The sequence below is a fragment of the Lutjanus erythropterus genome, chromosome 23, assembly GCF_056507025.1.
Source record: "Lutjanus erythropterus isolate fLutEry1 chromosome 23, fLutEry1.hap2, whole genome shotgun sequence".
Lineage (NCBI taxonomy): Eukaryota > Metazoa > Chordata > Actinopteri > Lutjaniformes > Lutjanidae > Lutjanus > Lutjanus erythropterus.
This window is the reverse complement of record NC_139339.1, coordinates 14,619,413-14,640,815: the sequence shown is the minus strand read 5'-3', so window position 1 is coordinate 14,640,815 and position 21,403 is coordinate 14,619,413. Positions and strand designations below refer to the sequence as shown.

The following is a 21,403-nucleotide window of genomic DNA, read 5'->3' as shown; positions in this document are numbered from 1 at the left end:
GCCCCCAGAATTCTGTGATCTGTACTATTAAACCACATTTGCTATTACCACCAGTAACTACAGTGCTGTGTTGCCAATTTGCAAATCAGGACTGACATCTATGAGACTGACACTTTAGCCCTAATAAGGAAATGAAAATGCATGTTTTTCCTTTTGCACAGAAAAACTGAAAGAACAGAAAATTACTTTCCTACTCTGAGTTTCCTGTTCCTTAAATTTTTGAGACAGCAAGAATGTACGGAACAGGCTCACGTATTACTTGAGACTACAGATAATAAAAACAATAAATAGGTCCTAGCTACTGCAGTTCCTTGGACAGCATACAAAGATTCTGAGGGGACTAAGCCATGCCTCATGCATTTTTAATGCCACCACCCACAGTACCCTGAGCAGCCCTCAGTAATGCTTTGCAGTACAGTATAGAGTATGAAGGTTATGTATAAAAGCGTTACAGCTCAACTAAAACCAGCACATTGAGAATATGAAATGTCCCCTGTGGGTTGTGGTGGGTTTAGAGAGGCTTTCAGGAAGAATCAATCGACCAACATGCAAACCAGGATGATCTAAGGATATAGGCTGAACTGGATTGTGAACGCTAAAGTTTAATGGGAGCACTTTATACCATATGTTGCCTGTAATTCACACCTAAAACCCAGGAGAATGAGAGGAGAGAGATAAAAAAGATCCAACTGAATCCAGGATTTATTCCAGAAAAAGAGTACAGGTCATCTTCTCTGTGAGAGCAAGAGTGAACCACACCTGTAAAATAGCCTGCACAGTTTTAAGTAATATGAGGGGTCGAAACTGTAAAAAAGTACCCTATTTACACCTAGCATTAACTTGGGTCTTGGGTGATCCGATCACAGCAGTGTGACACAAAGGATGTGTCACATAAAAAATGATGATTACTGTTTACATGCCAACATACACAGTCTCAAATAATTTCGTCATTGAACTAGTAACCGCAATATCACCACATTCCTTTTAAAAAATGTGCAATTTTGACAATTGTTGTAGACATTTGTGCCTTAATGTAAATTCTGCATGAAATACAATTTATTAAATTTGATGCATTTTGACGCAGCCGTATCGGCCTGATGTCTACTTCATTTCTCGAGTGCTTGTGTGTCTTGTGACTTGCCAAACAGTCTTTTTAAATTTTTAGTCTTTTTCCTAAATATAGAAATGTATATGCACCATTTAGGCTTGATAGTGATTGATAAAATATTAATTAATTGGCCAATAAGAATTTGATCAATCATGGTGGCATAGTGGCTCAGTTTGTGGAGCTTTCGTCCCATGTGCTGAGGCTGTGAGTCCTGTGCAGTGGCCATGGGTTTGACTCCCACCTACAGCCCTTTGCTGGAGGAATCCACTCTTTGTCTATAAATATCTGAAATGTAGCGGGGATTATTTTCATGAACATGCTCTTCATGTTATCCATGCTTATAATAGGGAGGCCTCTTTGCCTTCATATGTTTCAGGGACTTGTCACTGCTGTCAGAGAAAATGCAATATGTTGTTGTGAAACTGAAGCTTTGACTGTGGAAAAAAAAACACATTTGATGTTGGATGTCTAATATAATCTGTTTTTAAATGGCTAGCTGATATCAAGTAGCATTTTTGTACAGTAGAAACATTGAAAACCTTGTTATTTTAAGGTCTGTGAATACCCACACAGTTGTTTTCAAATAATCTGTCAGATTAATGTATAGGCTGTAATTGATTGGCATCTTCCTAAGTCTCCTGTTAGCTTTGTTGCACCTGATAGGGCGGGACAAACTACACCTTTATCATTCTTATTAGTGGAGGAGATTTGTGATCTGACAAATTTGTGTCAAAGCTCTGGCCCAGTTTCAACCTGAGCAGAGGTATAATCAGACAGAAAAACTGAAAGCACTTGTGTGGGTGTTCAGAAGCTTTAAGAACCATACCAGTGACTCAACATATGTTGCTTCTACAAATTCTACAAATACGATTGTATGTGTTTCCAAACGTTTCATTTCCTATTTTGGACCAGGGGTGAAAAAACAACTAAAACTAACAGAGTTGACAAGGGAATTAGGCCTGCCTTTGTTCTCATTTTGGCGAGCATCTCTTTTTCCTCTCTCAGCTCCAACCCCCACACACACGCAGACATCTCCCTATAGAAAATAACTGAGTTGACAATTGCAAATACATACGAACACACACATATCAGGCACACGCAGGATGCTTGAGGACAGGGAGGATGTTCAAAATATACAGGGAAGAACAGTTTGTTTTATCTTTGGAAAAACAGACTTGATAGCCGTGCATTTTTTACTGAGCCAGGATTTGTATTCTTCTGAGGGTGGGATCGATAAATAAACACGACAAACACTCAAGACCAAATCTGCCTCATACCCACACACACACACACACACACACACAGCTCTCACTGACAGGAAAATAACATTTAGATACATAATACCTTTTGACGTGCCTCTTAGTTGAACTTTTTGTAGGGACACTGGGAAGTGGTAGTAGTTTTAGCACACACATACACACACAGCAGTTGTTCCAGTTTGGGAAGGACATTGTAGGACATAAAGGGGGTGACTGGGCAAGGGCTCCCTGGGAGGGGTTGTTTCCATGGCAACCTGGCCTGAGCACATTTGCGCGTGTTTGTGAATCCCTGCCATGTTGTGTGTATATGTAGGATCCTGGCTCTTATCCTGCCGCTGTCCTCCTGCTAACCCTGGTTTTATCTGTCTGGTTATGTAAGTGCGCGACACACTGTCAGGGCCAGCAGACACCCGGCGTTCCCCAAAAAATCTCTCGCAGGCTGACAGCGTTCCAGCTCTACCCTCAGTCTGCACAGTGTGGACCAGCGTCACACCCTGGAGTGACCTTATGATGCCAGCTGAGATTGTTTCAGCAAGAGGGTCATTTAAGTTAACGGATACAGACTTGGAAAGACAAATGTAGCTGAGGGAAATCATTTATGCTGATTTGAGACCACACATGTAAGCGAAAAAACACAATAGGACTAAAACCGGGACTCACATATCCAATTTTCATATGTACTGCTATTAGCCCAGATGATCAAACACTTTTTCCACAAGATTGAACCACAAAAAGCAGAACAAATATTGCTGTAATTATAGTTCAGGAACCTTTCCTGTCCTGTAGGTTTAGTTAGTGGCTAGGTCAGCAGTGAATGCAATGACATGCCTGAGCAGCTAATTGCTGCTGAAGCGAGAATAAAATGATTTTGTTTCAAAACATGTGCAGTGAGTCTGAGTACAACTTTTACTTGTTGCTCCCAGAGTTACTGTTTTAAACACTTAAAACATGCTAAACATGAACATATATTGTTTTGATTACTGTCCCACACACTGACAGTAATCCAAACAATATAAGATGTTCAGTAAAAATTAAAAACTTGCACAACAGACTTTCTCTAAAAGACAGATCTGCAAAAATTATGAATATAATTTCTCAGAACATTTCTGCTAAGGGAGATACAGACAATCTGAGCCTGATTACTTTATCTGATAGGGTGATAGGGACAAAATTCTGTATTAAACACCCATAATGTTATAATTTGACAATACTTAATGTCCTACCTGCAGCAAGAAAAGTCCATCCTTCCTGAGGAATGAACATGGCCCGAGGATGAACACTCACCATCTCCTCTTCCTTTCCTGTGGGGACCAAACACAGAGCCCTGAGGAACACTTAACGAATCAGCAGTTCACAGCAAAGTCTGTGCTATTTTAAAAATGTACAATCTATGCCATTAACTATTTTATGATAGCATAGTCATTGCATTTTCTTCTCTAATTTAGATTTTTGGTTTATATTTTTGAAAAATATCTTTATGGCGATTATGAAATAAAATATAGTTGACACAGATTTGGAGTCCAGGTGGAACAGCATTTTGAGAGTTAGACAGGATAGGCAGGCAGGACGTAATGTTGGGTGCAATTGGCAATTGGTGATACCACTGTCCCCCCTCCCACCTCCTCCCGCCCTCTCCATTCTTAGCTGGGAGATGTGCACAAGCAGCGAATTCAGTATGTTACGCATGCTGCACAAATTTACTACGTCCAATAGACAAAATAAACTCACAAACTGTCTAGAAATTATATGTTCTCACACTTATTTTCCATTTTGAACTGAGAAATACAACCGTTCACCTTCTGAATTCAAGTTTTTCTCTTTTACCGAACTAAGACAATCTTAATTGGCAGGTCAACACCTCGGAAAACACACTAAATTTAAACTCGACAGAAAAACATGTAAAACTCATCAAAACCATCTTTGTTAGTCTGTCCACTCTTCCAACAATCACCAACTCTGGTTTGGTCAAAATAAATCCTTAATTCACCGCATGAAAAGATTATAAAAAGTCTGACTCTGCAGGCTGCTTACCTCTCACTCATCACCCAGCTCAGTGCACTCATGGTTGGCTGAGTGGGTGTGTACTGTGCCGCTGGATGAGAACACAATGCAGACCAGAGGCTGTCTCTCTGCAGACTATTACATTAGCAAGGTAAAATGACAAATATTGCCCTAAAAATTGGCCAAAAAAAATGCAATCAACGTTGTATTTAGCCCACCATCGACAGACAATATAGTCGTCCAATTATCCAAATCTAGTTGGGAGGTATTTTATTTGAACACTGCCTTTAATAAAGTTTGCCTTATGTTTAAATTATTAATTGTCTTGGGTTAAAAGATAGTTATTTATTCTCAAAGTAAAAATATACGGTATTTAATAAATAGTAGCAACTTGTGTGCCCTGTGTTGCAATACGCAGGACTGCGCACACACACACACACACACACACACACACACACACACACACACACACACACACACACACACAGACACACACACACACACACACACACACACACACACACACACACTCCTTTTGTAATTGTGTTGTGCTCTATCATTTCTAAATTCTGTTATCAGAAACTCGGGGAGCCATGCATGACAAAATTTAAATTAAATCGACCTTCCATAAATAAGCAGAGCATCTCATCAAACAACATATGGGCATGTTTCACAACACGTTGTGAAACTAATTTATTGACCACACATTCAGCATAACACAGATATGTATCTAGTATCCCATGTTTGTATCTGTATGTTGGACAGAGCAAACCACACAGACAGACACAGACAGTGAGCGACTGGGAGCAGTAAACAGAGCCAATACTGACTTCTGACTTAATGAGAAGTTAAGTTATGAAGTTGTACCGCCCCATTTAGAGGCAAATCAGAATCCAATCAGGATCAGTTTATCACCACGCTCTCTGCTGTGAGGAGCTGGACAAAAGTGCTGACCTTAGCGCACAAGAAATGATTGGTAACCATCACATCCCACGTCAGCACGCTGAAAATACACACATGCAAAGACACACATGCTGACATTGAAAACGTGACCTCACACACACACACACATCCTCGCACACAAACTGGGGCACTGTAATCAGTTGTGACGAGGGCCTCACCTCACACCTCAAGACACAAAGTGATAACTGATATAAGGATGACAGAGAGAGGAGAAGGGATGCTGATGGAGGGAAGGAGGGGATGATATGAGGGATGTAGCAGGGATGAAGAGAGGAGAAGATATGATGACGAGGAGCTTTGGGATACTGAGTGGTTGAGGAGCAGAGGTGCTGATGCTAGCACCTATGAATCTCTCAAAACAGAGAAAGAAAGACTGAGAGAGCGAGGGACAGAAATAGAGCTTTAAAGCTGACACCACTGGCTGTGATTGACAGCAGAGTCAATGTGGCCTGGCCATGCCACCAGATGGATAGGTCTGTTTTGATGTTTTATTCATCTGCAAAAGGAGAAACTTTGTTTTAGTCAAACTGTCAGCCAGCTAATCCGGTACCCAGTATTAAACTGAAGCCCTCTAGATACGCATCGACCTCAAAAAACCTTGACCAAGCTTTCTTAATTAAGAAACGGATCATTTGTCAAGTGGTGCCAATGCAAGGACAGCCACAAACTTGTGACATCTTACTGTAGTTGCATGGATGAAGAGTTTGGCAATTAATCTTTACTAAGAATGCAAGTGAAATAGGCAATATGTCAATGTACAACTGAAAATCAATATAAACTTTAATAAATAATGTCTTTTACATATTAATGTTTTATTGCTACAATTTCAAATTCCATTTACATGAAATGTAGAGTAGTGTTGACACATCGCTTGGGCTGGGTATTATTTAAAAATGTTCAACCTGGTATCGATACCCATACTGCTCCATTGCTATGTTTCTGCCTTCATTGTGAAGCAGAAGTCACAAACAATGTGCTGTCAGATTCATGTAGCACGATAACTCAACCCTCTCTCAGTTGTTCACGATATTGCCCTGTCTTGTCAATGTTAAGTATGTATATTGTATTGTTGTAATGTCAGAAAAGTCGTTTCAGTAATTAGCCTGGTCAGAAATTTGCCTCGCCAAGTGATAAGCTAACTGGTTTGGACTGTATTACTATGAGCACACAGTCAATATTGTTACTGCAACAGTTGTTTAGTATTCACACGGTCACACAAAGAGTATACTGATCTCATTTTACAGTCCTTAAAATGCTTTTAGCCAATGCTGGTTGTCACTGATCTTTGACACAGAAATTTGGTACAGAATGACGAGGCATTTTGCAATACTTGATAGGATCAAAGAAATTTGATTTGTGCCATTAAAGTATCAAAGTTTAGTAACCAGTTCTTCACCTTGCTCAGATATGGCCTGACGTAGCAAGCCCAAGCCATGACAGAATTTTAACCAGATTCTGTCACGAATTACAATTGTGTTATAATATAATTACTGTGGGGCTCTGAAGCAACTGTTCCACAAAATGAAGAGTCAGGCTGCTTTCCCAAAGTGTCCATGTGGCAGTTTTTATCAAATGATGACTGTGTGCAAGTGGGGCAAGATGAGGTAATTAAAACTTTCTCCAAAGCAGAGGGGATGAAAAGAAGATGGATGGTGAGAACAGAGAGGGCGGGATGGGAAAATAATCAAATCCAAGATGGACAATATGATGCTTTTGTCCATATGGGTAATGTTCTCAAGCTGTCTTGGGGAAAACGTTCTTCTCATGAAAGTAAACTGACATTGTAAATTGCAGGTGAAAGATGGGCTTGGTTCCTGAAGTTGCTCACATGAACAGCTGTTCATCTACTCCAATGTTTCAATCAGCTCTTTAACAGGCTACACACTTCTCACAATAAATCTTGGGACTTTCCATTTCCTTTTATAAATTTGCACTGGAGAAACAACCTCCAGTTCTATTTAAAAACACAATAAGTCTCACTTAATTTTGTGCAGGACAGCTTCAATTCTCATCTACACATCTGAAAATGACTCATTTTTTGATTTTTCATAATGTCTATTAAAATTAATGTTTTAGCTATAAGTGGCTTTCTGTGCAATCTTAAATACTGTTGTTTTAAATCAGAGGCAGCACAACTGTGGAGGGTTTAAGGCCCAAAATAAAATATATAAATACATAAATAATTATAGAATTATTAATGAATAATCAATAAATAACTGTGTAATTTGATTTAATTGTCACATAAATAAATAAATCACAAAATAAAGGAGACATTAATTATATATGCAAATATATAAATATATGTATATACACACACGCATAAAAATAAAAATTACAATAAAAATTAATGAATGAATCATTTAAGTTGTGATTTATCTATGTATGGTGACAACTAATTAATTGCATAATTATTTATTATTATATTTACTTATTTAAGCATTTTATTATAGGTGTACCTATATCTATCTATCTATCTATCTATCTATCTATCTATCTATCTATCTATCTATCTATCTATCTATCTATCCACACACACACACACACACACACACACACACACACACGTAATTTATTTGATGGTGTCTTGAAGTGACTAGCTGATGAAACTGAGTAGCTGCTAAAAATCTGACCTTTTTATACTTTGTTTTCCCAGAAGTTATAGCAACTAGCTAGCAACACCTTGCCAGAACACAGTGTTACCCTGAATAAATCATGTCTTTCTTTGCCTTGAACATTTGGTAAAGAACAAGTACACAATTCAACAAAATATATAACAAATGCCTAGCATGCTCACACATTTTAATGTGGAAATGTTACATATTACAGCTTTAAGCATTTAATGATATAATTGTTGTTATAATTGTTTATATATTTAGTTTCAGCCATTAAAAACCCACTAACTAATAAACACAAAAATGGAGACTGTTGATACTTTTTAGTGACCAGTCTTTTGCTGCTGCAGACTTTTATCATCCTCATAAACCCTCTTTACAAGCTCCCTGCCCATCAGTTTTTGTAAGCCGAGAGATGTCTCCCTCCCTCACCCACACATGCACACATACACACCTCGACATTTATCACTGTCTCATTTTTTATAATGTGTAGGTGGGGTGTTTCTGTGTTTGTGTGTGTGTTAATGAGTGTGTGTGCCCCTTACCTTGGATGTACTGCTTCTTGGTGAGTTGAAGGGGCTGTCTTGGCAGAGCCTGGAAGTTCTGCATCAGGAAAACACACATTTTGTGAGCTAGGAGTTAACTAATGCTCTGTACAGTGTGAAAATAAATTACAGATAGTTGTACTATAACAGAATCTCATTACTCTGTGGAAGTGGGTCTTCCCATTTTTAACACTGTTTTGTGCAGACTAAGTATTCCTATATAAGTGGGAAAGGTCAGCTGTATATATCTGCACCCAATCCCAGCAGTATCAGGCTGTAATGAAGGGATGGAAGAAAAATGTTACCATTTAATGCACTTCCATGACCTAAACAGAATTTTGCTGCTTGGTTAATACTGCTTTTCCACTCAGACTTGCTTTGAGAAACTAACAACTGTAAACCACCATAAAGTAATAAACGTGTTAGTTTTGAATGGAATTTATAGGTTTGAACATCCCCTTGCATTTCCTCTGCTGTCCTTGTCCTTATTGCACCTCTGGAAAGAAAACAAACAAAATACATGGCCAGCGTTTATATGCCAATGGTTGCTTTGCTTGGCTGAGATTAAGAAAACAAGAGAGCCGTCCTGAGACTCCAGCCAACACTACAGGTCTTTCAAGTTTTCAGATACACGTCTTAAAATAGGAACAGCCTGATGCTCAATGGGCTCCATCGACCCACTGAGTAATCCTAGACGCTGCTGATATTGACAGACACACATACGCAAAACTACATGTGTGCAGTTTTTTTTCTGCCTGAATGAGGCAAAACAGGAAAAGTGATAAGGCACACCAGAACATACACACACACACAGAGGGAAGAAAAAAGAGCTGGTTCAGACTCAGCAGTTCCATTTTAATCCCTGTTAATCCCACTGTATCCATGCTTTCAAACACACATGCACACTCAAACAAGGTGTGTGAGGGTGAGTGTTTATAAGGAGGATGTTAATGGTTATTATCAAGGACACACAGGACACATTAATCAGTGTGTACATGGAGAAACACACTTGTACACACACAACATTGGTTAACATGAAGAAGAGGGCAGATGGGGTAAAGGGCACGGAAACATACACATCACAGTCAGAATCTAAACGTGCATGTGGTTGATTTGACCCTCTACAGTGAGTGTGTGTGTGGTGGTGTGTGATCCAGAGAGAGAAAACAACTCTCTGCTTTCACCACTCATTCATTATTCACCAAAGGGAGGGAAGGAGAGAGGGACGGAGAGGGGGAGAAAAGGATGAAAAGGCAGGACTGCAGTGGCAGGGTGTGGACAGTGGAAAGAAAACATCAGGGACCAGGCCACCAATCTCACACACACACACACACACACACACACACACACACACACACACACACACACACACACACAGGTTCAGTTACTGTACATGCGATACGTGACCTGCCTGTGTGTATTTGGGGCAGAGTGAATAAGAAAAAGGAGCACGTAATTACAGTCTTACATGTGGGTGAGTGTTGCCCTGTGATGTGACAGGTTATTTGGTGTGTTGGAGCGCAGCGTTGCAGTGACGACAGCATAAATCAGGACAAACACTCACACACACACATCATAGGCAGGATACAGGGATAGTGAATTGCCTGACTGCATACTCAATATACTAATTTTTCCGAAGTACACTCAGACCTTATACACACAGTACTTTGATACACATAACGACAAAAATATGACAGACTAACTTAACTAAATTCACTTTTCAAATGTGAATATTTTCTGGTTTCTTTACTCCTTTACAACAGTAAACTGAACCTTAAAAACCTTATTGGGAACTTGTCCTGAAATTATCCTGGTAAAACTTTTTTTTCCACATGTTCATAAGTCATAAACACGGGAGAGAAAATTATTCAGATCAGACTTAGAAAAAGGATTACCTGCATTTTTATTTTCTCACATGCCCCTCTGGGCTTGGCTGAGATGACATAACACACACACACAGCTTTTTAAAAAGCACAAATAATGGACAACAACTTTAGCAGACAACCATCTCATTATTATTAACAGCTTTTTTTGGTTATTGTTATGTAAAAGTGAGCAGTGTCCTGTGTTTTGATGTATAATCAAAACCTCCGGGTGCTTTTATAGAGAAAGTCAGATGTGAGCATGTGAAAGGAGGCATGGAAACAAAGACAATCAAAGAGATGTAAAGGCAGGGAAAAGAGAGGGACAGAGATCAAGAGATAAAAGGGAGAAAAAGATGAACAAAGAGAGAATCAAAGAATTAAAAAGCAGATGGAGACGAGTGTATATACGTCATTGAGAGAGAGAAAGAGAGAAAGGATGAATGAGAAAGCGTAAAATATAAAATAGTCTGGGTCTGCTTGGTTTGCTCACTGCTGACTGTACAGTTTGAAACGAATAAATACTGTTTAACGGACTTTTTTTGTGTTTGGTGTAGTCTGAAGTGATGTAAAACAGAGGCTATTAGGCCGTCTTGGTTCAATTGTTGAGTGTGTATTGGATCAAATAATATAATCATGATTCCATGAGCCTTTTTCAAAGCTTGATCTGAGAGGAGGCCCACTGTCTCAGAATCTGAAAACTCCTGTGATAAGGTTTCAATAATTTTGATTTAATCATGTTTCTGTCATGCTAATGGATAGTTTGAGAGACTTTAAAATGACTCAGATGTATATTTGAAACGTTTTATGTCCTTTACTTTCCTGTAGTTATCACATAGAAGAAAGGGAAAGCGATAAAATAAATCTTCAAAAAGGGCAGCTGTGGCTCAGTGATAGAGTAGGCCAATCACCAATCAGAAGATCGGCGGTTAGGCGAGTCCGCATGTCAAAGTATCCTCGGGCTGAATACTGAACCCTAACTTGCTCATGAAAGCACAGTCGTTGATGTGTGAATGTGTCTATGTGTGTAACTGAGTCAGTTTCCGAGGAGCAGAGGCAGACTGTGTGGCAGCCTCAACCCTTAGCGCACTAATGCGTGTGTGAATGGGTAAATGTGACCTGTAGTGTAAAGCACATTGTATGGTTGGAAGACTAGAAAAGTGCTGTATAAATGTGAGTACATGCAAGTCCAAAACACTCATACACAGTGTAAGAACATAATAACAAATAATGAATCTATCATTACACTCCCAGACACATTGTAATTACCTGAGCACTATTACACCTTCTGTATGTGCAAAATATAGTGACCAGAAATGTTACTATAAATAAACTGATGTTGCTCAATAATCTATGTGTTACTGGTGATGGCATCACCTACTGGACATAAACATTCACTGCATCCCCTCCTAATGCTGCATGCATATTTCCTTTCCTGGCCTTTCTAGCTCTGACCGGATGTGCTACATCTGATTGCTTAATGAGGTTCACCTGGCCTGGGAAGGAAGTGCTTAAAAGCTCCTACGCTGGCATCAGATGACTTCTGGCAGTGTGGACTACTGGTCCTGATGCCTCTCAGCCTGGGAATTTTGTGTCACTGTTCTTTGACTTTGTGCCTTTTGTTAACTTTTGTTAATCGTGATTAAGTGTCTTGGCTATTTGTAAGTTGTTATGTTAACAAACCACATGTTTTAAAGTGGAACTACACCCCAAGACCTGAGCATAACTCCACCCACTGCATAATTTTGAAAAATGGGATCATCATTACGAGAAAGAATTCAGTCCGTTGGTGCTGCTAGAGCCGATAAAAGCAGAAAAATACTAAGTAGAGGTTTAGCAAAAAATTGTAAAATAAACTGATTAAAGAGCAATTTCCTGACATAGAGCTGTCCCAAAATGTTGATTTTGTCTCAGCTTTGGCCTTGCAAGTTTCAGGATGATTTAAAACAGTGAACAGCATTTTGAGCCATATTCAACCCATGAAATGGCAATTTTTATTTAGTTTAGTAAGAAATGTCAGTATTACCAGAAAAATTGATTTGTTTCATCATAGTACAGTAACATAATTTAGTTCCCTGCACAAAATGCATGTTGAGTTGTGTAGTACCTCTTTAAAGGTATCTTTCTGTGGTTGATTTGGGTCAGTGGTGCAGTGTTGCTCACCCCACCTAGGAGTGGGCTATGACAATGACAATGTAGTGTATGTGTACAATCACCCACAATATGGACATACAGGACCCATAAATGCATACTGTCTGTCTAACACGAAAACACAACATAAAATGCAAAAAAAAAAAAAAAAAAAAACACACCTGCACTGTGTGTGGTCTAGGTCATTATCACCCTTACTGTGTCATGAGAAACAGAAAACCAGTTCATTAGTGGACGCTGTGTGAGTCAGAATGAAAGCCTGGTAAGAGCCCAAACAACCATACACACACAAACACACAGTAATCCCTTTCTATTTCATTTTCTCCGTCCTCTAAAAGTCTAAAACTCAAACTGGTTTTCTCACAAATATAGAAATACAGGAGGACAAACACTACAGGTACGCAGAGGTATAAACACAGACAAGCAAGCAAGCAGTCACACAGCGTGTATGGCATATTAAAATGTATTGGAACACACACAAACAAATGAGCACCGGCACAGGACAAGCTCCATTAAATGGCGGCTGATGTTGATGTTCCTGCCCTAATTACATCGACGTGTATGAAATATACAGAGCTGACACAGATAGTTGTGTATTAGCCTCAGCTGCACGCATACAAAAACACACACAACATAAATATTTCTCGGCTGTCAGACACAACACCTACTACTTGAAAATACAGCAGAACCATTGACTGCCAACATACACCATGCTTGTGTTTTCCTCTCCTGGGCTCATTGACTCTGAATGGGCCACTTAATCATGCAGATGTGCTTGTTTTCTGTGTTTCCAACGTGCACAGCATCATTCCTTATTCTCCACAACAACCCGATGTTTGTGTTCTTTCATGCCCCCCTCATGTCCTTATATGGTCTCACATGGCCCTGATAATAAACCTGCAAATAGATCCTGTTGGTTGTCTGCATGGACCCCACAAGAGCCTCACAAAGACACTTGTTGTCAAAGCACCTGCTGGCACAGCTGACCCAGGGACTCATCTTTTTACATTACCACTGGTTGACATATTCATGATGGCATGGTTAAGGCTACTTCATTTGCAGATAACCAAGCAATCACTTGAAGAATTTATTGTGAAAGGGCAAGATTATGCCAGTGTGTTCAAAAGAGTCACAGAGAGCAGATCCTGGTTGTTTTTTCATTAAAAACTAAAATTCAAAGCAGCTAGCAGCAGCTGATGCCCATGTCTGTACTTAATATGGGCAAATATTTCTCTAGTTGATTGAATATATATACATATCAGCTTATTCTGTCACAGTCTACATTCAACATTATTTACATTTTCTTGATTAAACCGCTGCCAAACCACACTGTTTTTTTACGAGCTGTCATCTGTCCAACTTCGCTGATATAAACATCTGGGGTTGTCTAGGTGATCGAGGTATACGAGCTGGGCAAGAGGGGCTGCTGTCTGACAGTGCCGCAGCCCTGACTAATGGTGGGTGGCTGCATAAAATCTTAGAGGCAACAGATAACTGGCATTGTGCATGAATGAAATATTGATAAAAAGTTTAAACGACTAGTATTTCTGGTGCCAACTACCAAGGGTGGGGACATTTAATCATATAGTCGACTAATCGCGCACATCCCTATTACAAATGCAAGTTAAGACTCTACCACACAAAGTGAAAGCTCTTAACAACATCCAAATGCGCTGCAGACCTCTCTGAGCCCGAGCTCATCTGATGCAAAGTGGAAAAATATTCTGTGCTCTGATGAGTTCACATTTCATATTGTTTTTGGATATCATGGATGTTGTGTCCTCCAGCCTATAGAGGAGAAGGATCATCCAGATTATCAAACATCAAAGGCCAGAATCTGTGACAAAAAACATCAGACTATCAATATGTCATCAAGCCCCAGTCACCTAGGGAGAGAGAAAGAGATAGGAAAATGCCGGAATGCGGCTGCAGTACTGCTGTGTAACAGGGTGTAAAATGAAAAGGCATACAAATCAATCACGATCTGTAGTTCCCATCATTCCTGGAAAGGAACAGAATCTCAAAAAGAGAGCAGTAAGAATGGATTAACCTCCAAAGTACGTAGTAATTCTTCATTTTAGCAGCAGTGTTAATTCCTCTTTGTTGACAATAAATATCAATAAGCTAATTTATGCTGAACAAGAAGTTAGAAACAACTTGATAAACAGTTGTCTTTTTTAACAAGTTTTGTTATTAACAGACGATACTTAGATTTACAATACCTGGTGATTTAATATTAGAAGGGTCTAGCCACAGTTGGCTCATTGATCCATTTGAACTGAGTAAGACTGAGAGAGCGTGATGCCTGACTGATCCACCTCAATTTAATAAGATATGATGAATGTTTAGGGTCAGACAAGGTCACAAAATAATTATTAGACATGTCTATAAAACAAAAGTTTGTTTAGCTCAACATGAATTCCTACATATTTGTAATTCTAATTCACATAAAATTGTATTGTTGTCTATAGGATCCCCATTTTAAATGGGACCCGGCCTGACATTAAAGTACCTGTATGTGACAGTCTGATGTATGGGGGTGAGTTATTTCCCAAGGCATCATTGGTTCTGCCACATCTGTGAAGACTCCATTAATGCTGAAAGGGATGTATAGGTTTTTGAGCAACATTTGCTGCTTTTCAGACATGTTTTTCAGTGATGTCTCTGCATATCTCAACAACAAAATGTCAAACTTTCTAGTAAAAGAGTGGCCTGCCTTCAGTCCAGACCAGTCACGCATTGAAATGCAAACTGATAATTCAGACTCCAGAATATTGAGCACCTAAAGTTGAATATCAAGCAAGAAAGGGAAAGAATTTTCCTTTCAAAACTTCAACAGTTAGTGTCCTCAGCGTCCAAAGACTTGCTGAGTGTTCTCCACGCCCAATATCTTCAAGAATAATCTAATATCCCCATTCCAAAGTTCTGCAAATTGGGACATAAGGCATAACTGTGTAATAAGGTCATTTATCACACAGTGGTGAGATTTCTGGAAATATTCTGTGTAATGTTGTCTTTGAATAATTAAATCTATGTTAATATCATAAAATGTATTAAACAGTGTCGTGCATTAATCAAACATTTATGTACAATATATTTTTCAGGCTGATCAATTCTAGTAACATTAGTACATCTGGTACTAATGACACACAGATTGTGAGTGCAAATTGAATGAAAGGCACACTGGAAATTTGCCCTGTGCTTTTATGAACGTAAATCTGTCCCAGAGAGGCAGAGCAATAGTCTCAGAGGAGTACTGTCTTGTTAAACAGATGTGGACGATTGAATCATGGTGTTGGTGTGGGGTAATTCAATCACACCATAACGATTTAATGACTCATCACAGAGCGCGCACACACACACACACACATAGGAACACACATGCAAGCCTGCTCAGAAGCACATGCTGCTAAATTATGTCCATTCACACTTCAACTGCAAACAAACACACCCGTAAAAATCCATCTTCTCAGCGTGAAGAGAGAGAGATCGGCACATGGATGTAAAACCCACAGCCGGCCTATCCATTAGTTAGAGTAAGGTGACTGAATGGAGCACACTAAGACCCAGAGTGGAGGCAGCTCCCTGCCATCAGTAGCTGTTACTGTAAACACTGGGATTGCTCCTGGTAGCAGAGTTGAACAAACTCAATTTATCTAACAGCAGCTCTGGTTGATATGCTGGGGCAGGTAGGGGACTGTAACAGCACTGTCCATCATTATAAACCCAGATTACTGTCAAAATGTTTTGGAACAGCATTCAAACCAAATGGAAAAAATAAATAAACGTTGCTTATCAAAGAAAAAGTCTATGATTTATTACATGCTGTACATTTGCGCATTTATACTTTTTAGGAAAAATTATTTCAAGAGGGTAATTATTACCCTGCCATCACATACAAATGTGAATCTCTCAGTTAATTTCTGATTTCTAAGGGGAGACAGAGCATTGACTGAGAGTTTGGGCAGTTGTGGGCCTGTTCTCAAGCAGGGGAAAAAAATGGAGGCACGGTCGCAAACTTCCTCAAATTACAGCTAAACTGCACACCAAAAAGGTGTTTCTGAAAACATTTGAGGCAAGACATAGGCAATACAGTAATAGTATCTTGATTTCTATTTAATCAGCACCACCTAGTTTGATGGTATTATTTGAGTTATATGAGTCTGGTGTGTTGCATTTGAAATGTTACTTTACAAATCTAAAGGGATGACACTCTGTATGATGGGCGAAAATCTGTCTTAATGGGAGGGTGGCCAGGTGGATCTGCTGGAGCAAATGAAACATGAGCTTGCAGATTTGTGTGGTTCCCAGGCTAGGTAACGGTAGATCAATTATAGACATATAGCTTCTTTGCTAACATTACTGGTACTCTTTTTAATTGATTAGTAAGACAAACACACTCACAAAGACAGAGACACAGACAACATCAAGAGGAAGGTCTATTCCAGTTAACAGGTGTAAAGCCTGCTAGAAATTGTAGGACATAAAATGATTTAGGTGTTGGCAATTGTATAGTGTGTGTGTGCCTTATTGTGTATATGCACCAGAGTGTGCTCAACACAGTCAGCAGAGAACATGACACACATTTCAGTGAAATACTTATATCAGCCTTGAGAGGACTTTCTGTAAGTGCAAAACATTTAATGAGTAAATGTAGAGCAGTTCTTAAATGAACATTAAACTGCCTGATAAGTCCTAAAGGAAACTCTGTTGGCAGTTTGGGAACAGACACAGCAGCAGAATCACAAGACAAAACACACAGCTTAACATCAATAATGCAATAGAGCAGTGCTCTTAAATACTGCCATATCAAATATTTACCCTATACCACATTACAAAAATTTTATGTGTCTACAGCAATGTTTTTCAAACTAAGGTCTGTTACTCTGTTACACTCGACACTGAACAGCTACAGCAACCTCCTCAGAATTCCCAGTGGGCTTAAAAATACAGCCAGGGGCTCTATTAAGTTTGGCCTTATGTCTTAATTTTATTTATCATTTCCCTTTGGCTCTAGAGTACAGGAACAATGCTGCTAAAATAAAACTCAGTCTAACTGACATCTGATGTGCTCTGTTTTGTAAAGATGACTTATAATATACAGGCTAAAAATGTATGATTGAACTTTTCCCATGGTCTAGTATTAAAGAAACAAACAGAATTTGCAATATGTCATATCGAATTGCAGTACTTGTAGAATGGCAATACTTATCTCTCGGTTTGATGCTATCACAATATTTTGGTGCCAATTCAATTAGAATATTGTCACAGCCCTAATAAATGTAACCTAGGTAGTAAGAAAATCATATAAACTCCACAATCTGGTAAAATCCTTCAGGTTAAAGACTTTTTGTGTTGCTGTGAGAGGAAATACACTCAAAAAAGAGTGTAGTATGGAGATAAATGGAGACAAAAAGACAAGTTTCCATTTAGAGAGTCAAACCCACTGCCCTTCAGCCTTTGACACCACAAAACAAACCATGGTTTGACATGAACCCAAAAATGACAACAGGACAGGGAGTTTCCATCTGCATGAGTGAGGGAACTTGATGTATTTGTGGGTGGCATGAGTGTATAAATCTTTGAACATCTAAAAAGGACTCGAGCACAAGCTGAACAGTGCAGAGGGGAAGAGAGAGAGAGAGAGAGAGAGAGAGAGAGAGCGCAGATGATATAGGGCGGAGTACTACTGCATCAAGGACCCGGCAATCTGAATGCTGTTTACTCTGTGGTGCTACAAACAGCCAGAAAGAGGAGAGAGGAGAGGAAGTTCAGTCTTATTTGTCCTCTTTGGTTTCACTGCTGCACTATTAAAGGTGTCAATGAGAGGGGAAAGAGAAAAAGAAAGGACAGAAATAAAGCAGCATGTAGAGAGGGGGAGAATGAGGAAGACATGAGGGCATAAGTACACAAGATGGGTGGAGATTAAAACTGAGAAAGGAAAGTAGTGTATTAAAAGGAAAGATAAAATAGACTGAGACCAAAAGAATGAGGAAAAAATGGAGAACGAAAAACAGAGATAGAAACACTGTCATTGGAGAAGGGGGAGCTAAGGATCGGAGTCTGCACATATTTTTGTTTTCAGCAGATAAAAACAGATGAGGCAGAGCAGAAAAGCCCCACTTCGCCTCTGCAGCAAGACTCACTTCTTGCAGTGCTTTTAACTCAGCACCGGTTTTATGGCTGTCCTGCTTTAATTCAGGCTCCCCTTTGTTACTGCAGTCTGGCTTCACCTCGATTGAACCCACAACAGATGAAAGCTTAAACCCCTCTGCAACACTCCTCATTTGAATATGCGTGTGTGTATGTATGAACTGTATGTGTGTCTGCAGGGTGAGTGGCAGAACAGCTCAACCCCAAACTATAAAGTGCAGCTTTTCCCTTCAAAGTGGCAGGATGTGACATGTTAGTAAGTCTTAAATTAACTAGCAGTTCATTCCACTCCACATTATGATGAGAATAATCATGAGACAACTTCATTTATATGCTAGGATAATAATAAGGAAAAAGCATGAGAGGGAGTTGACTCTTCTCACTCCTGGCTCAATAATGCTGAAATAATCTTCTAGTTTCAATCAAGCAGTTTCAGGAGTTTCTCTCCATGCTCTGTCACAGACAAAACTGACCATTTCTAAAGAAACATGTCTCTATCTCTCCTCTTTGGATCATTTTTTTCATTGTTTCTATGTCTTTTAACCATTTTTTTTATGTAGGATTACTGTTCTTTGTTGGTTAGTAATGGAAATCTATTATGTCAATCACACCCAGCAATTCAAAATGAAGCATTTTTAGTCGTTTTTAGGGAGGTGACATGCAACAAAAGTCCCCAGCTAAAACCAAACTACAGAAATTGCAGTAACTCTGTATTCACCAAGACGACCTATAACAAATCATTTTTAAAGTTATTACAAATGAAACAATGAGCGTGGAGCTGAACCAGCTAATTTTCTTAATGACAGTCTTGTTATTTATTACTTGCATGCGAAACAATTCACAACTCTAGTACAGTATAAGCAAAGGACCAAACTGGCAAACAAGCAGCAGTACAATTGCACACAAACAACAAGATAAAAGCATCTACACACTTAATGTGATGCTTAACCAAAACTCAGAACTGCGTCAGAGCAGAGGGCACAGAGCTGTGTTAAATCGCAGTGGCCAAACAGTCACATTTATCATTCACTAGCAGAATGATCAATTCAATGTGTAACTCACACCAGTTGCAAATCACTAAGTGAGATTACAAAAGCCCAATGTCTCCATGGTTAGATATAAGTATGAGTGTGTGTGTGTGTGTGTGCGTGTGTGTGTGTGTGTGTGTGTGTGTGTGTGTGTGTGTGTGTGTGTGATGGAGCAGTACTTAGTGACAGAACCACTGAACCCTGACAGTTGAGTAATGTTGAAATGAGCTATCGACCGTCTGTCCCATACTGAGAGAGGGAGAGATGGAGAGAAAGAAAGAAATGGTGATAACCAACCTGACAAGAAAGTGACAAACAATTTGTTTGTAGTGGTCTGTTTTTGATGTATGTCTTCTTCAACAAGCAGTGTTTGTCATAGAATACTGTATGAACTACGTACATTTAATAACATTTCTCATTTCGTGATTATTTCATGCATTAGCTTTTAAATTATTTAGTTATTTTTATGCAAACAACTTCTCAATTTAAATGTCAAATCTGGTCCTTTGCTGCATGTTGTTCCCCAGCTCTCTCTCCCTCCCTGTCCTGTCATATCTTCAGCTGTCCACAGGGTGCTAGTTGAATAGACCTAGACTAAATGTCGTTTCAAAAACTTTTTGAAACACTGGATGCTTATATTTGGAAATATACAGGTAGTGATTATTGACACAAATGAATATGCACAGCAACAGTCAAAATACTGGTGTCCCACAGTTGAAAAATCCATTTTAGTTAAACCTCCATCATAGTACACTGTAGCTGAGAGTTACCCTCATGGAGTAGTAGGGATGAAATTCAGCAGATTGATTTTACACATGAAAACACACAGAGGATAACAACACATTTGAGGGTCCAGAAAAACTTGCACAGAAGAGGACATCTTGGCCCCATTATCTGCTAGCTACACTTGAAGCCCCAAATCATTGGCCATTGACAGGCTAAACTGTCAGAAATTGGGTTCTGAGATTGCACATGCTGAAGCTCTCATCATTCCAGCCCTGGATGTTTTTAAATCTCTATTTCTCTCTAACCCTTACATAAACCTAATCCTAACCTTAACATTAAAACCAAGTCTTAACCTTCAACCAGTCCTTTGAAGTAGTAATGCCCAAAGCCAAAATGTCCTCACTACGATGGTTTCAAATTGAAATTTACACAAACATAGCAATACAATCCTCCCACCCCAACACACACACACAGCTCACACATCAAAACCACACATTTCTCCCCCCTCTGGACAACTGCTAGAAACCCAGCTTGCTGTTACGTAAGAGCCCAAAATCTCAACATCTATATTTGTAAACAAGAACCTAGTCTTGTGTGTATTTTATTATATTAATTACTATGCAGCCAGCATCATCAAAGGGTCTCTTTGATAAGAGAAATGTGGAGAAAGAAAGAAAGATAGGAAGACAAAGAAACATGGCTTATAAAGGAAGAAAGTGGGGAAAAAAACACTGACATTGAGATTTTTGAAGGTTATGTAAAGGACATACACACTGCTGGAAACCCAGAGCCTCCTTCTGTTTTCTTATGCTCTTACACACCAACAAGCAGAAGTTATGTGTGTGCAGTAAACACAACCAGGTACAATTTGAACCAAGCAGATTTCGTTGCAGTCTTGTTTATCTATTCTTGTATTAGATGCTACAAATTACCCACTTTTTTTTGCTAATTTTAACTTAATTTAATTTTTAGCATAAACACACTCATGTCATTCT

At 39.2% G+C, this 21,403-nt stretch overlaps 1 protein-coding gene across 1 annotated transcript in view; it reads right to left on the bottom strand.

The window, feature by feature from the left end:
* The window catches only part of poln (polymerase (DNA directed) nu), a 70,021-nt gene that overhangs the window by 22,967 nt on the left and 25,651 nt on the right, over positions 1 to 21,403 (bottom strand). Inside the window, exons 18-19 of the mRNA XM_084713135.1 lie at positions 8,489 to 8,546; positions 3,591 to 3,668 (exon numbers count right to left, since the gene is read on the bottom strand). Of these exons, the coding sequence (XP_084569261.1) occupies positions 3,591 to 3,668; positions 8,489 to 8,546 (136 nt within the window). The remainder of the gene's footprint in view (positions 1 to 3,590; positions 3,669 to 8,488; positions 8,547 to 21,403) is intronic.